This window comes from Parasteatoda tepidariorum, chromosome 4, assembly GCF_982258835.1.
Source record: "Parasteatoda tepidariorum strain Cologne lab strain chromosome 4, Ptep-v5.0, whole genome shotgun sequence".
Lineage (NCBI taxonomy): Eukaryota > Metazoa > Arthropoda > Arachnida > Araneae > Theridiidae > Parasteatoda > Parasteatoda tepidariorum.
Window position 1 is genome coordinate 95,958,949 of NC_141758.1, and position 15,942 is coordinate 95,974,890.

The 15,942-nt window shown below is 31.5% G+C and overlaps 2 protein-coding genes across 4 annotated transcripts in view; one reads left to right on the forward strand and one right to left on the reverse strand.

Moving 5' to 3' along the window:
- The window catches only part of LOC107454225 (transcription factor CP2), a 65,996-nt gene that overhangs the window by 9,685 nt on the left and 40,369 nt on the right, over positions 1 to 15,942 (forward strand). Inside the window, exon 1 of one of the 3 annotated variants that reach the window (XM_087161761.1) lies at positions 14,978 to 15,485. The exons of 1 other annotated variant lie outside the window; for it this stretch is intronic. In XM_087161761.1, coding sequence (XP_087017887.1) covers positions 15,476 to 15,485 — 10 coding nt within the window. In that variant the 5' untranslated portion in view covers positions 14,978 to 15,475. Of the gene's footprint in view, positions 1 to 14,977; positions 15,486 to 15,942 lie in introns of those variants that run through there. One more of the 3 variants, XM_087161764.1, reaches the window with a different exon arrangement.
- On the reverse strand, positions 328 to 11,529 carry LOC147812056 (uncharacterized). The gene is made up of 3 exons (XM_087161765.1): positions 11,425 to 11,529; positions 8,381 to 8,443; positions 328 to 798 (listed from the first exon to the last, which is right to left on the reverse strand). Exons 1-3 carry the CDS (start codon positions 11,434 to 11,436, stop codon positions 385 to 387), a joined length of 489 nt encoding a protein of 162 aa, XP_087017891.1. The 5' UTR covers positions 11,437 to 11,529; the 3' UTR covers positions 328 to 384.

The window sequence follows — 15,942 nt, forward strand, 5'->3', positions numbered from 1 at the left end:
TACTTAATCTTGCCACTGCCTATATTATACATTCTACTGAAAAAAGAGATACACCAAAAGAGCTCCCTTAAATTCTGCTTTCTTTTCTTTTTTTAGAATTTATGAATATTAAATATTATATTTAGACAACTAAACTAATTTGTTTATGTGCTACTACGAAATTAGTAAATATTTGCTTTTCAAAATTACTAATTAATTGGAGGAATCAATTTATTAATTAATTAATTAATCTAATCAATTGATTTTAACGTCTGGAAATTATTTGATGAACTAGAGGCGTCTAAAATGCATTTTTAACTACATACTATGTGGAAAGAATAACTATAATTTAATGAGCATATATCCTAGGTTAAGAGATTTTTATTTTCTTTGTTTTTTTTATATTTAAGCATGATGTTTCCATTGATGTCCATGGTGCTCATGATGATGAGCTTGGTGAGGTTGTTGGTGATGATGATGATGAGCATGGTGAGGTTGTTGGTGATGATGATGATGAGCATGGTGAGGCTCTTGGTGATGATGATGATGTGGTTCTTGATGGTGATGGTGAGAAGCATGAGAATGAAGTTTGACGTGAGCTGGATCCTGATTGGCTGTTCCGGGTTCATTGGTCTTGACTTCTGCTCTGAATCCTCCCTTATCCGCTACATAGTGGACTTCTCGGTGGATTCCATGATGGTCAACGTATCCGTAGCTGCCCTTCACTCCTCCGTGTCCATCACCTTCCTCGTGTCTGTGGTGGGATCCGTCTTTGCCTTTCGCTACATATCCGAACTTGTAGGGGTGAGCATGATGATGCTAGGCGAGACAGAACAATTTATTTTATAGCAATTCGAACCATCAGAGAAAATGAAAAACAACTTAAGAGGATACCGCGGGAGAAAATTTTTCATAGCAAATTACCCTGCACAAGTAATTTAAAGTTTAGAGAAGAGTAGTATTATTTTATTTACATCACACTAGCTGCATGCAGGCGACTCTCAATTTAACACAAAGGAGTAAAACTCTATTTAAAACTGGATTTAATACATGTCATCAAGAAGTATGACATGCCATCACAATTTTTGATCCTCTGCAAAGGAAATGGCACCTCCGCTTTTAGTAACCCGGTGATATACTAGCGAAGTGGAACACTTAATTTTGGCTGAGATCAATACTGCGCACCCTCGATCCCTTCGCAGGCTGATCAATGGGGGATCTCACTCAGTGACTGCAGCCAGTGACGCTTGACTTCGGATATCGACTAGGAAGCGTGTCTTCCGATCAATACACTGTGAAGCTTAACTGAACCATGAAGTTTTAAATGCTGATAGAAATGTCTTAATAATATTAAAATGCAAACAAATCATAACAACACTAGCAGCATAATAACTTGGACCTTCATTCGGCCAATATTCACGAATCTTGGCTCAGCAAGGGCCATTATTTTTCCGATATTGGCCCGATATAGAATTGTCAGATTCACCAGATATTTTATATCCATTATTTAGCCAATGTTGGTTCTATATAAAAGCCAATGTAGGACCTACATAGGCCATTTTAGGACCAATATTAAAAACTCTAGACATTCCAATATTAGTCCCTCAATGCATGTTCTTATATTACCCATATCGCGCCAATTTTGAGCCCAACTGAACCAATTGTTGCTAGGGTACGAATAAATTCTCCACTGCATAATCCTGCTCTTATTAGTTTGCATTTTGATATTTTTAAATATTTCTACCAGCAATGGGATACCTGCAAGTGACGTAGAGTGGGTATCTTGATCCTGATTGATTGTTTAGGTTACGTTACGTGACTTTCTTTACATTAGCAACTGTTCTTTCCATTCTATTTCGAGTAACTTCAGCCCGTCAAGTATCAGTTCTCTTAAGTTACGCATTCTGTATTCTTACGCAAAGATTCTTACATATTAAGTATATTTATTGCACCAATTCCATAAGAAACCAGTTATATCTTCGCTATTTGGAAATTATAAAATATATTTGTTTTAACTATGCAATTTAGTTAAAAGAAGCTAAATAATCAATATAAGTTCAACAATATTTTTTTTAAATATTAATAATAATTTGCATTCGTTATTCCTGAATTCATCAAGATCTTTAATCTACAAAATATTTCTGCTCATATATCTGCATTTTTACTTATAGTAAAGCATATTGAATCATGTGCTACAGCTTTAAAAAGATGGCTTACGTTAATTGTAAATGCTTGTTTTGACTTAGCTGGCGAAGTTAAAATGATATTCCACTACGTTAGCGCTTTTGACTTACGAATTTTTGAAAAATCTCTTATTTTCACTTACGAGAGTTTGATATTTTTTCATGGACGCATGCGCATTTTCCCTGATCTGAGACATGCGCAATTACTTAAAATCTTACGTACGGGAGGGTACAGAAGCTCACGTAAATTTGGTAAATCTCCCGAATGTTGATTTTACTCTTTGTGTACTATATAGTATAAGAGTTTTTTTCCCATTAACTGTTCTTATATAGTTGATTTACAGAGGAAGCAAAACAGTTAGAAAACTTAATCTTACATTCCGAAAAGTAAATAAAAGAGAGAAGAAAAAAACAATTTTGATATATATGTTTTTAAAGCTTACTGGAATGACAATAGTAATCTTATCGTTGTTCGCACTTATTTTGTCACATTCGAAGGACATGGGGTGTTGGATTGATGAAATGTTTTGCTTATACCATTTAAGAAACAACTATCGGGTTTTTGTCAAAATGAAATGTCAGTTCTGTATCCAGGTAGCAAAATAAGATTCATTTTCACTCAGCAAAAACTTTTCAATGTAAACCTAAAAAGATTTGCAATGCGGTTTACGTGTAAACCTTCCAACCTTAAAACGAGATCTGTGACAATCTACTCTAATCCAAAACCTTGGAAAGCACGCTTCTATATAAAAACCTTAAAACAAGGTTGACTTAGGGTTTTCAAGCGGGAAAAAATCCTTTAATAAAGCTGGTCTCAAGGTGAAAATAATCTTAAATCTAGATAATTTTTTTTCCAATGGCAGGCACTGAATTTGAATCTTTTGCCTATACTATGCCAGAATTGTTGCTCATTTGGCGTTACCCAGTGGGCACCTGTGAACCAAAGTCACGGAGGCGAGCAACATTGCCCACGCCACACTGCCACAAACCCGTTTATAGGGTGGGCCACATTCACACATCATGCACACACACAACAGAGGACAGCACAAAGAGAGAAAGAAACATCCATGCCCAGAGCGGGATTCGAACCCGCAGCCTATGGCTTCGCAGTCAGGCACGTTAACCGCTCGGCCACCAGGCCGGTTTAAATCTAAATAATCAAAAGGTTTCTTTTTGCTAAGTCTCGTTTGCTCAGCTAAAATAGAAGCTTGAAAAATTCTTTAATAAAGCTAGTCTCAAGGTGAAAATAATCTTAAATCTAGATAATTATAAGGTTTCTTTTTGCTCAGGTAAAATAGAAGCGTGAAAAAATCCTTTAATAAAGCTAGTCTCAAGGTGAAAATAATCTTAAATCTAGATAATTATAAGGTTTCTTTTTGCTCAGCTAAAATAGAAGCGTGAAAAAATCCTTTAATAAAGCTAGTCTCAAGGTGAAAATAATCTTAAATCTTGATAATTATAAGGTTTCTTTTTGCTCATCTAAAATAGAAGCGTGAAAAAATCCTTCAATAAAGCTAGTCTCAAGGTGAAAATAATCTTAAATCTAGATAATTATAAGGTTTCTTTTTGCTCAGCTAAAAAAGAAGCGTGAAAAAATCCTTTAATAAAGCTAGTCTCAAGGTGAAAATAATCTTAAATGTAGATAATTATAAGGTTTCTTTTTGCTCAGCTAAAATAGAAGCACGAAAAAATCCTTTAATAAAGCTAGTCTCAAGGTGAAGATAATCTTAATCTAGATCGTTATAAGGTTTCTTTTTGCTCAGCTAAAATAGAAGCGTGAAAAAATCCTTTAATAAAGCTAGTCTCAAGGTGAAAATAATCTTAAATCTAGATAGTTATAAGGTTTCTTTTTGCTCAGCTAAAATAGGAGCGTGAAAAAATCCTTTAATAAAGCTAGTCTAAAGGTGAAAATAATCTTAAATCTAGATAATTATAAGGTTTCTTTTTGCTCAGCTAAAATGGAAGCGTGAAAAAATCCTTTAATAAAGCTAGTCTCAAGCTGAAAATAATCTTAAATCTAGATAATTATAAGGTTTCTTTTTGCTCAGCTAAAATAGAAGCGTGAAAAAATCCTTTAATAAAGCTAGTCTCAAGGTGAAAATAATCTTAAATCTAGATAATTATAAGGTTTCTTTTTGCTCAGCTAAAATAGAAGCGTGAAAAAATCCTTTAATAAAGCTAGTCTCAAGGTGAAAATAATCTTAAATCTTGATAATTATAAGGTTTCTTTTTGCTCAGCTAAAATAGAAGCGTGAAAAAATCCTTTAATAAAGCTAGTCTCAAGGTGAAAATAATCTTAAATCTAGATAATTATAAGGTTTCTTTTTGCTCAGCTAAAAAAGAAGCGTGAAAAAATCCTTTAATAAAGCTAGTCTCAAGGTGAAAATAATCTTAAATGTAGATAATTATAAGGTTTCTTTTTGCTCAGCTAAAATAGAAGCACGAAAAAATCCTTTAATAAAGCTAGTCTCAAGGTGAAGATAATCTTAATCTAGATCGTTATAAGGTTTCTTTTTGCTCAGCTAAAATAGAAGCGTGAAAAAATCCTTTAATAAAGCTAGTCTCAAGGTGAAAATAATCTTAAATCTAGATAGTTATAAGGTTTCTTTTTGCTCAGCTAAAATAGGAGCGTGAAAAAATCCTTTAATAAAGCTAGTCTAAAGGTGAAAATAATCTTAAATCTAGATAATTATAAGGTTTCTTTTTGCTCAGCTAAAATGGAAGCGTGAAAAAATCCTTTAATAAAGCTAGTCTCAAGCTGAAAATAATCTTAAATCTAGATAATTATAAGGTTTCTTTTTGCTCAGCTAAAATAGAAGCGTGAAAAAATCCTTTAATAAAGCTAGTCTCAAGGTGAAAATAATCTTAAATCTAGGTAATTAAAAAGGTTTCTTTTTGCTAAGTCTCGTTTGCTCAGCTAAAATAGAAGCTTGAAAAATTCTTTAATAAAGCTAGTCTTAAGCTGAAGATAATCTTAAATCTAGATCGTTATAAGGTTTCTTTTTGCTAAGTCTTGTTTGCTCAGCTAAAATAGAAGCGTGAAAAAATCCTTTAATAAAGCTAGTCTCAAGGTGAAAATAATCTTAAATCTAGATAATTATAAGGTTTCTTTTTGCTCAGCTAAAAAAGAAGCGTGAAAAAATCCTTTAATAAAGCTAGTCTCAAGGTGAAAATAATCTTAAATGTAGATAATTATAAGGTTTCTTTTTGCTCAGCTAAAATAGAAGCACGAAAAAATCCTTTAATAAAGCTAGTCTCAAGGTGAAGATAATCTTAATCTAGATCGTTATAAGGTTTCTTTTTGCTCAGCTAAAATAGAAGCGTGAAAAAATCCTTTAATAAAGCTAGTCTCAAGGTGAAAATAATCTTAAATCTAGATAGTTATAAGGTTTCTTTTTGCTCAGCTAAAATAGGAGCGTGAAAAAATCCTTTAATAAAGCTAGTCTAAAGGTGAAAATAATCTTAAATCTAGATAATTATAAGGTTTCTTTTTGCTCAGCTAAAATGGAAGCGTGAAAAAATCCTTTAATAAAGCTAGTCTCAAGCTGACAATAATCTTAAATCTAGATAATTATAAGGTTTCTTTTTGCTCAGCTAAAATAGAAGCGTGAAAAAATCCTTTAATAAAGCTAGTCTCAAGGTGAAAATAATCTTAAATCTAGGTAATTAAAAAGGTTTCTTTTTGCTAAGTCTCGTTTGCTCAGCTAAAATAGAAGCTTGAAAAATTCTTTAATAAAGCTAGTCTTAAGCTGAAGATAATCTTAAATCTAGATCGTTATAAGGTTTCTTTTTGCTAAGTCTTGTTTGCTCAGCTAAAATAGAAGCGTGAAAAAATCCTTTAATAAAGCTAGTCTCAAGGTGAAAATAATCTTAAATCTAGATAATTATAAGGTTTCTTTTTGCTCAGCTAAAATAGAAGCGTGAAAAAATCCTTTAATAAAGCTAGTCTCAAGGTGAAAATAATCTTAAATCTAGATAATTATAAGGTTTCTTTTTGCTCAGCTAAAATAGAAGCGTGAAAAAATCCTTTAATAAAGCTAGTCTCAAGGTGAAAATAATCTTAAATCTTGATAATTATAAGGTTTCTTTTTGCTCAGCTAAAATAGAAGCGTGAAAAAATCCTTTAATAAAGCTAGTCTCAAGGTGAAAATAATCTTAAATCTAGATAATTATAAGGTTTCTTTTTGCTCAGCTAAAAAAGAAGCGTGAAAAAATCCTTTAATAAAGCTAGTCTCAAGGTGAAAATAATCTTAAATGTAGATAATTATAAGGTTTCTTTTTGCTCAGCTAAAATAGAGGCACGAAAAAATCCTTTAATAAAGCTAGTCTCAAGGTGAAGATAATCTTATTCTAGATCGTTATAAGGTTTCTTTTTGCTCAGCTAAAATAGAAGCGTGAAAAAATCCTTTAATAAAGCTAGTCTCAAGGTGAAAATAATCTTAAATCTAGATAGTTATAAGGTTTCTTTTTGCTCAGCTAAAATAGGAGCGTGAAAAAATCCTTTAATAAAGCTAGTCTAAAGGTGAAAATAATCTTAAATCTAGATAATTATAAGGTTTCTTTTTGCTCAGCTAAAATGGAAGCGTGAAAAAATCCTTTAATAAAGCTAGTCTCAAGCTGAAAATAATCTTAAATCTAGATAATTATAAGGTTTCTTTTTGCTCAGCTAAAATAGAAGCGTGAAAAAATCCTTTAATAAAGCTAGTCTCAAGGTGAAAATAATCTTAAATCTAGGTAATTAAAAAGGTTTCTTTTTGCTAAGTCTCGTTTGCTCATCTAAAATAGAAGCTTGAAAAATTCTTTAATAAAGCTAGTCTTAAGCTGAAGATAATCTTAAATCTAGATCGTTATAAGGTTTCTTTTTGCTAAGTCTTGTTTGCTCAGCTAAAATAGAAGCGTGAAAAAATCCTTTAATAAAGCTAGTCTCAAGGTGAAAATAATCTTAAATCTAGATAATTATAAGGTTTCTTTTTGCTCAGCTAAAATAGAAGCGTGAAAAAATCCTTTAATAAAGCTAGTCTCAAGGTGAAAATAATCTTAAATCTAGATAATTATAAGGTTTCTTTTTGCTCAGCTAAAATAGAAGCGTGAAAAAATCCTTTAATAAAGCTAGTCTCAAGGTGAAAATAATCTTAAATCTAGATAATTATAAGGTTTCTTTTTGCTCAGCTAAAATAGAAGCGTGAAAAAATCCTTTAATAAAGCTAGTCTCAAGGTGAAAATAATCTTAAATCTAGATAATTATAAGGTTTCTTTTTGCTCAGCTAAAATAGAAGCACGAAAAAATCCTTTAATAAAGCTAGTCTCAAGGTGAAACTAATCTTAAATCTAGGTCGTTATAAGGTTTCTTTTTGCTAAGTCTCGTTTGCTCAGCTAAAATAGAAGCTTGAAAAATTCTTTAATGAAGCTAGTCTCAAGGTGAAACTAATCTTAAATCTAGGTCGTTATAAGGTTTCTTTTTGCAAGGTCTTGCATGCTCAGCTAAAATCCACCTTGTCATGAAATGTTAAAGGATGATGCAATTTGATCCTATCGTTAGTGTGACGTCAGCTAAAGCGTCACGCCATTTTACCTAGGTGACAATACTTTTTAAAAAATAATTTTTAATCCTTTTAGGATGAGAGGTTTGAAACAGCAATATTTTTGCTTTATTGAAAAAAGGTTTTTAGTACAAACATTTTCTTGACAATAGAAAAAAAATTCCGACGCATGATTGTCGTAAGGTTACATGCTTTCTGTGATAGTCAGTCAGAGTGGGCCAAATGTCTGTTAACGAGAAATAATATTTGATGAAAAAGTAAAAACATAAATTATAGTTTGTCAATCTAGTTTGATCACTTTAGCTGAGACAAAAATGGATTTGGATTGGCAATAAATTCCTTTGGGAGAGGAATTGTGCTTAACTTGTTATGACATGAAATTTACAATGTCACCAGAGCTCCATTGGACATTTAAATGCTCTAGTTAGTTGGAAATGGGTCGAAATTCTATTTATGAGATTCCACCGTAATAGACACAAAGGTATAAATGGAAACGTTATGCATAATATTAAGAGTAAAAAAGTTTATCTAGCAGCTTTTCCGATATATTTCCATTTGGAGAAGAAGTTCATTAATTTTAAAATATGGCACATTAAAATTCTTAAACATATTCAGAAGTTCTTAATTTTAAATAAGAGCTTGAATTTATTATAAAAAATCTAATAAAAAAATCGTCACCTCATGATGATCATGATGATGATCAGCTGCAGTAACTGCTATCAAAAGACAACTGAGGATAATCTGAAAAAAAGAAAAATCAGATTTACTAAAAATATTTACTATACATAGTATTGAGCCACTATGGCTCAGAGGATAGAGTATCATGATAGACGGTGGTAGACGGATTATGAGTTAGAGTCCCCTTACCGTCAAGCTGAAAGTGGGAATTTTTCGTGGTTTTCCTCTCCATGTAATGAAAATACTAATTAGTAAATTTCCCCCTATTCTATATCCAGGATTTCCCTTGTCTTCTGTATTTAGTTCAAAATTACAAGGCTAAGTTGGATTTTAGTAGTCGTAAACCCAAATTTGGGTCGGCTGTTTAACGACGATTATAAAATGAAATAAAATACTTAATAACTATCAGATTTACCATACATATAATATTTCCGTAATATAAGTTTATACTAATGATTTATTATAATGTATTTACTATAATGTATTTACAATAATAAACTCATCATCTAAGTATACTTCAACAGAAGCTCGGCAATCCGTCCGCTAATTCTGATAGCAAATATCATTTTAAAAACCATGTAGCACTCTTTTAATGAAATGAAAATATAGCACACATTTACTTACACGTAACCTTCGCGAAAAAGCACTCAAAATTGAAGTAACTTTGAAACAAAAAAGGCATTTATAGAAGCACTCGTCGGACGAGGTGCAGAAAATTAAGCATTAATCTAACAGCTATCAAATTTCAAGACTGCACCCTGATTTGTCTGGTCTGAGGAATTGAAATTATCACTCAATTTTTAGTATTTAATTCATACTTATTAAGCTTAATTGTATTTATAAATGTTTTATTTTATAACAGTAATCTAGTTCATATTCATAACCGTCGTTGTTAAACCAGACCCAATTTTTTAAGCTTACCAACTACGTAGCCCTGTAATTTTGAACCCAATCCAGAAGACAAAGGAAATCCTGGATTAAACAGTGGGAGAAATTTGCCTTCGCTAAGGACTTTTCGATGGAACAAACTCGCATTTGCATTACTTGAGCAGTATAACCGCGAACACTTCTTATGGTCAGCCTGACGGCAAGGGGACTCTCACCCATGATCGTCTACCATTGATGGTATTTTACATTTGTGGTCGATGTAAGCCGGATGCGGAATTCATATCAATCAGCCATAGCTGGGATTCAAACCCGGTTCACCTCATTGGAGGGAGAGTGCTCTATCCCCTGAGCTATCGCAGCTCGTATACCAATATTGTTAAAATATCCTGTTTTTTGAACTCTTAAGAAAATCCCTCAAATTTTTAACAGATCAAAATAGTTTTTTCTGTACAAAGCGTACACTAACTTTTTCCAAGCTCTTCCTTTTTTTTTTCTAAAAAGAAATATTTGTTTCTAAGCTGTTCGGACATTCTTCCTATTCCCATCTTATGGTATTCAAATGGTTATGGTATTATGGTTATGGTATTCAAATCACGACTCGTCTACAGCTGAGGATATTTTACATCAGCACTGAGGTCGGTGCAAGCCAGGTGTGGGATTTGTGTCGACCTTCCATCGTTAAGATTCGAACCCAGGTCACCGTATTGGTAGGCGATCGCTCTATCCTTTGAACCACCACGAATCAACATAATTCTAATGGAATAAATGTCAACAAGGAATTACGTAGTAAGCAGTGCCCGACTAACAAATAATGAGACCAACAATAATAATTCAGAGAACCCTTTTCAAGCTCTTAAGTTGGGTGTAAATGATTATTTAACTTTTTTATATCTATTTTAAAGCTTAAATGTATTTATAGATGCTTTTTTATAACATAAATCTTATTCAATAAGATATAGATAATTAAATAGTGAAAATTTCATTATTTTGGAAACACAGGACACACAATAATTATTTTGGAAAGAAAAAAAAAATTGGTCATTGGTCAATTCTGTTTGCTGATTGCCTTCTTTTCAGTGAGTAGTAGAGTTTGCTTAAAACAGTTAACACTTTGCATGAAATTTTAAAAAAAATCGTTAATACCTCATTTCTTAATCATTAATATCCATAATCATTAATATCGTAATATTTAATACCTCATTTATTTGAAAATCCTAAATTTTTAAATCAGTATCCAGCATTCAAACATCATAATTGTTTTTTGTAACTACAGAAATGCAAGGATCATTCATTTACCTTTTCATTTTATAACTGTCGTTGAACAGCCGACCCAATTTTGGGTTCACGACCACTAATGTTCAACTACGTAGCCCTGTAATTTTAAACCCAATTCAGATGACAAGGGAACTCTTTGATCAAGTATCGAGAGAATTTTTGCCTTCGGGGAGAGCTTTTTTATGGAACTAACCGGCATTTGCGTTACACGGTGAGGAAAGCCACGAAAACCTCCTCTGGTTAGCCTGACAGCAAGGGGACTTTAACGCATGATCCGTCTACCACTGATGATATTTTGCATTAGCACTGTGGTCAAACCGCTCTATCCCCTGAGCCAACACGGCTCCAGTGCGACATTTATTACGTAGCCTTGTAATTTTGAACACGATCCAGAAGACAAGGGAACTCCTGAATCAAGAATCGAGAGAATTTTGCCTTAGTGCCTTTTAACTTTTTTATGGAACTAACCCGCATTTGCGCTACACAGAGACGGAAACCACGAAACCCTCCCACGGTTAGCCTGACTGCAAAGGGACTTTAACACATTATCCGTCTAACACGGAGGATATTTCACGCCAGCACTGAGGTCGGTACTAGCCAGAAGCGGAAGTCGTATCGACCAGCCATCGCTGGGATTCGGACCCGGTTCACCTCATTGGGAGGCGAACGCTCTATCCCCTGAGCCATCACGGTTCAGACTTTTTGTTAGTTTTTGTATATCAATAAAATTCAACATTACTTTTATTGTTGTGAGCAAGACATTTAGAAAGCCTTATAGCCCATGTCATTAGTCAGAAGGCTCTAGATATCTGAAAATGGGTGGGGGGAAAAATCACGCAAAAAATTTTCTCTAAAAAAATCTAAGGAAAATAAAATCTTACCTTAGTCAACATTATGAGTCGTTCTATTCTGCTAGTTGTTAACGGCAATCGATGATTGTTAGTGAATGTTATGAACTTGTTGCACCCAAGAGCTTTTATATAAAACGGTTTCTAAAATTATGTTAAACAGTGTCAACATGCTTATTCTAATCAACATATTTACGGATCAGTGAGCATCTAATTGATTTACTTTCACTGCCATTTCCGCCATTTTTCTCCCAGCGACACAAAAATGAAAATAACCCCGAAAAATATTCACCCCCAAGGGTAATTATAAACTAGAATAAAGGCTGTTTTAAATTTATTTTTTATGAATTCCACCGTATAAAAGAAAGAAGAAAAAAAACAGTTGATTGCATAAAATTTCTTATTTTTGTTCTATTAAAGTTCAGTATTTCAATTACAATTATATAGTGAATTTTTCATAGTTTTGCATTCCAGAATTTCCAAAAAGGTTCTACTTTCTATGTAGCAGAAGCCTGGGTGTGGGACAATCCCTTGATATTCAAAAAACGACCTTTTCAGAAAACGACAAAAATGCATATATACATATATATATATATATATATATATATATATATATATATATATATATATATATATATATATATATATATATATATATATATATATATATATATATACACTGTAAAACTTGTGTAAGTTTATTGTTTTAGTGGGCAACTTATAGAGGGGGTGGGTCATTGTTTACTTTTTCGTTTCCTATATCATGCTGCTATATATTTAAAAAATTTTTTTACTTGACTTAAAAATTTTATTTAGCAAATAGCCAAATGAATATCTTAAGAAATGTGTTTAAACCTGAATGATCTTTTCAGTTTGTTACATATAATTCTAATATTTAACTAAATTTTTTAAAAAAATTATTTCTTTAGTTATGCATGTGAAGTGTTTAATAAAAATAATTTCTTCAGATATCAAGACACGAAAACATGTAAATTTGAAAACTTTAACAAAACAAAATTATTTGAACACTTTAAAATTTATTCTGTTATTACTACACTTACAAACCTATTTGTTACAAAAATATTCCCTCATTGTTGTTTGGCGCTGTTGTTTAGACTTTACATCAGCGCAATGTTTTGAATGAAAGAAATGGTCAAAAGCTGACCCCCTACAGTTTTCCCAGATGGTCAACTCTCAAAAGGGTTTAGATTAGCTTTTTACACTATTTCACCAAACAAGTGAAATTTTAACATACATTGCAAAATGTCAGAAAATTTTCTGAATTTTTTTTTCCTGTCAAGTTATGAGGGTTTTAGAATAGAATTTCCTAATACTCTTAGACAAAATTCACTTATTTCAGTGGTCAACATACAAGATAGACAGGTGGTCAAGTTACAAAGGTTTTGCTTCTTTATATTATGTAGGAAAAATTCCGTTCTTGATAATTGAGGTCACTTTATGCAGGTGTCCAACTTACTAGGGTGATCAACTTGGCTGGTTTCACTGTATATATTCATATTAAAATAACAATTTTTTTTTCAATTATTTTTTAATGCAATGCAAAATATTCCTTTTATAATGTTCCGAAAAACGTAATTTTCAAAAGAAAAAACTAGCATTACACATCACCTTTTTTTTTTAGTTTTATTACGTGTAAAAATTTTTTTAAAAAAAGTTATAAAAATTATCTTGCAATTTAAAATTAATTCAAAATGAAGCTCCGAATATTATTTTCGTAGCCACCTCTAAACAAATTTTTTTAAGAAATGCGTTACTTTTCAATTAAATACCTAATTATAAATACTTTTTTTTTAAATTGAAAAGGAAATAAAGAAATCCGAGAAAAAAATATATTCCATCATAAATAAAAAGTTTTAAAAAAATATCCCCAACCCCTGTGTTTATAAAATTGCAGTGATGAGCCAGTTAACTGTTACCGTGAAGAACTGAGGCTCAGGGAAGACCACGCACCTTCAAATCGATACTTACCTGCTGATCTAGGAAATAAAGGCGGTCGGTGCGTAATGCTGTCCACATTGACTTAGTCATGTCATTGGTCACGGAATTGCAAAATCAGCTTATAAACTAAATTCTTGTTTATGAATTATCTCGTAAGAATATAAATTATTTTGTTAATTATTTTCGTACATATTATTCTTAAAAGAGGTGGTCATATTCATATTAGAAAAAAATATTTATAAAAACAATTTAAAATCTTGCATAAATCTATACAATTTCGTTTAGTATTATTTTAAAAAATTTTTAATATTATTCTCCTCATTTTATAAAATTTAATTTTGTATGGCGAAATACAAGATTTGACCGAAATCGGACTGGGGTACAGAAATTTTATTTAAAAAGAAAAAAATAGAAAATGTTGTAGTTCCAGAACTTTTAGTGCAAATTAAATAGAGTTTTCCAACACAATTATAAAATTAGTTAATCCAAAGTTGGAATGGATAATTCATGAAAAAAAAAATTCTTAATACTTATTACTTTCTTATTATTTTATTTAATAATGATCAAAATAAATTGGAATTTTTGATGTGTACAAATATCTACCCCATTTTATAAAACGTAATTTTAAATGGTAAAATGCAAAATTTGAAACGAAATCGGAATAGGTTTTTCAAAAATTTAATTTTAAAAATGGAAAACGCCAATTTTTTTTTTTTTTTTCTAATAGTGAATGACATATCGAGAAATAGTGATAAAAAATCATTCTCTTACATTTTTGTTTCTTACCTTTGATTAAAAAGTAAATTAAAGAAAGGCAAAAAAAATAATTATAAATAAATGTTAGGCTTGCTTACCTAAATGCGAAAGTGATGTTCCGTTAAAAAAGAAAAGAAAAAATCCCCATTTTCATAAAACTAACATGAATTGACACGGTAAATTGAAAAAAATTAATCTAGGAAATTTTTAAATAAGTTATTAAGGAAACTATATAAATTTTTATGTTAATTTTTCTAAATTTATTATGGTCCCGCAGTGGACTGATCGTTAAGACACGGTTCTCATCAGATCACCGAAGTCAAGCATCACTGGCTGCGGTCAGTGTGCGGGTGGGTGACCCACTTGGATCAGCCTGCGTAGGGACCGAGGGTGTGCGGTATTGGTCCTCGTTAAACTGTGCTACCGTAAAGTGCTCGAGTTCGCGTGCAGGTCGTTGGGCTACCGAAGCGGGGGTGCCATCCCCTCTGCAGAGGATCAAAATTGTGATGGCATGTCTTCGGATCATCCTCAGGGATGTTTCCCAGACCGTCGCCAATAGCCCATTGTGCAGCTCTAGTGCGACGTAAATCAACAACAACAACAACAATAAATTTATTATGCAAAACAATTCATTAGTTTGTGAGATGATGCATTTTCCTTCTCATTTTTACTTTTAAGGAAATGAAAAAAATCAACATGGAATACTATGATAATTGAGTTATCAATAATGATAATCAAACTGTTATCTGCGTTAATTCCTGTTATATCATTTTGAATAATTAAAAAGTTTCTTGATCCTTGTGACGCTACTTTGATTTCATCATTGTACATGTCATCAATTATATATGCGCAAAGCGAAAACGCGCACGCCATATTTACATCGAGTTTGAAAACAACTGAATAAACTGAATGAGTTGTATTGATATGATTTTAGCACAAATAGCATGAAAATAACGAACGACCATCCTCTAAGCGGTCTGTTGAAGTCAATATTCAGAACCTATCATCTGCGAAAGTCACGTGTTTTTGTGTTGTGAAATAACGTGGATGCTAAAAAACCACTTGTTGATACGTAATAAGTGTAACAAAATTAAAGAATTTGCTGAGATATCAGTCCATTAATGAAACAGCAGTAATATAAAGATTACGTATTAATATATGTGATATTAAAATATCCTATAATCAAAATAAAAGATATGGATAACTTATTTTGTAACAACAAAAATTATTTGTGTAGATGTATTCTTATCTCTGTAAACAATTCTTATTTAGTGTTTTGATCTCGATATGTTTACACTTTATGTTGTTTTTAATAGTTACTATATCGTAGAACACTTCGGAAATAATCATTAAACTTATATATTGTACAATGTCTAAAGGTAATCTCAAATCTTTGTTTTTAAATCTTTTAATGTTGAGGTAGAATGTATACTAGGTGATCAAAAAATTTTTAATATTTAGAAGTTTAACTATTGAAAGAAAACTCACAGACCCTTAAAAAAGCTATGGAAATATAATTCTAACTTTATTATCTGTAATTGTTATTAATTATCTAATGTTAATAATTTATCTAATGTTATTAATTATTTATCTAAATTTTTAACTCATCGTCATGAACTACTAGGAAGTTATTTGTTTGTACTAAGAGGTTTTACACATTCTGTGATCATTCATCTTTGTTTTTCTACTTAAAAGACCCTAAAAAAGAATGTTTTGTTATTAGAACATATAATTATTGTAAAAGCATTTTCCTAATATGTTAATCATTACCTGGATTTGAAAAGTAATTAATATTTTTAATGAGCATAATCTTTTTTTTACATCCAAAATATGTAA

What these genes read in the sequence shown, in the direction of transcription:
- LOC147812056 (XM_087161765.1), bottom strand. An exon ending in ATCATCATGATCATCATGAG is followed by an intron (nt 799 to 8,380) that starts GTGACGATTTTT and finishes TGTCTCGCCTAG; the next exon opens with CATCATCATGCTCACCCCTA.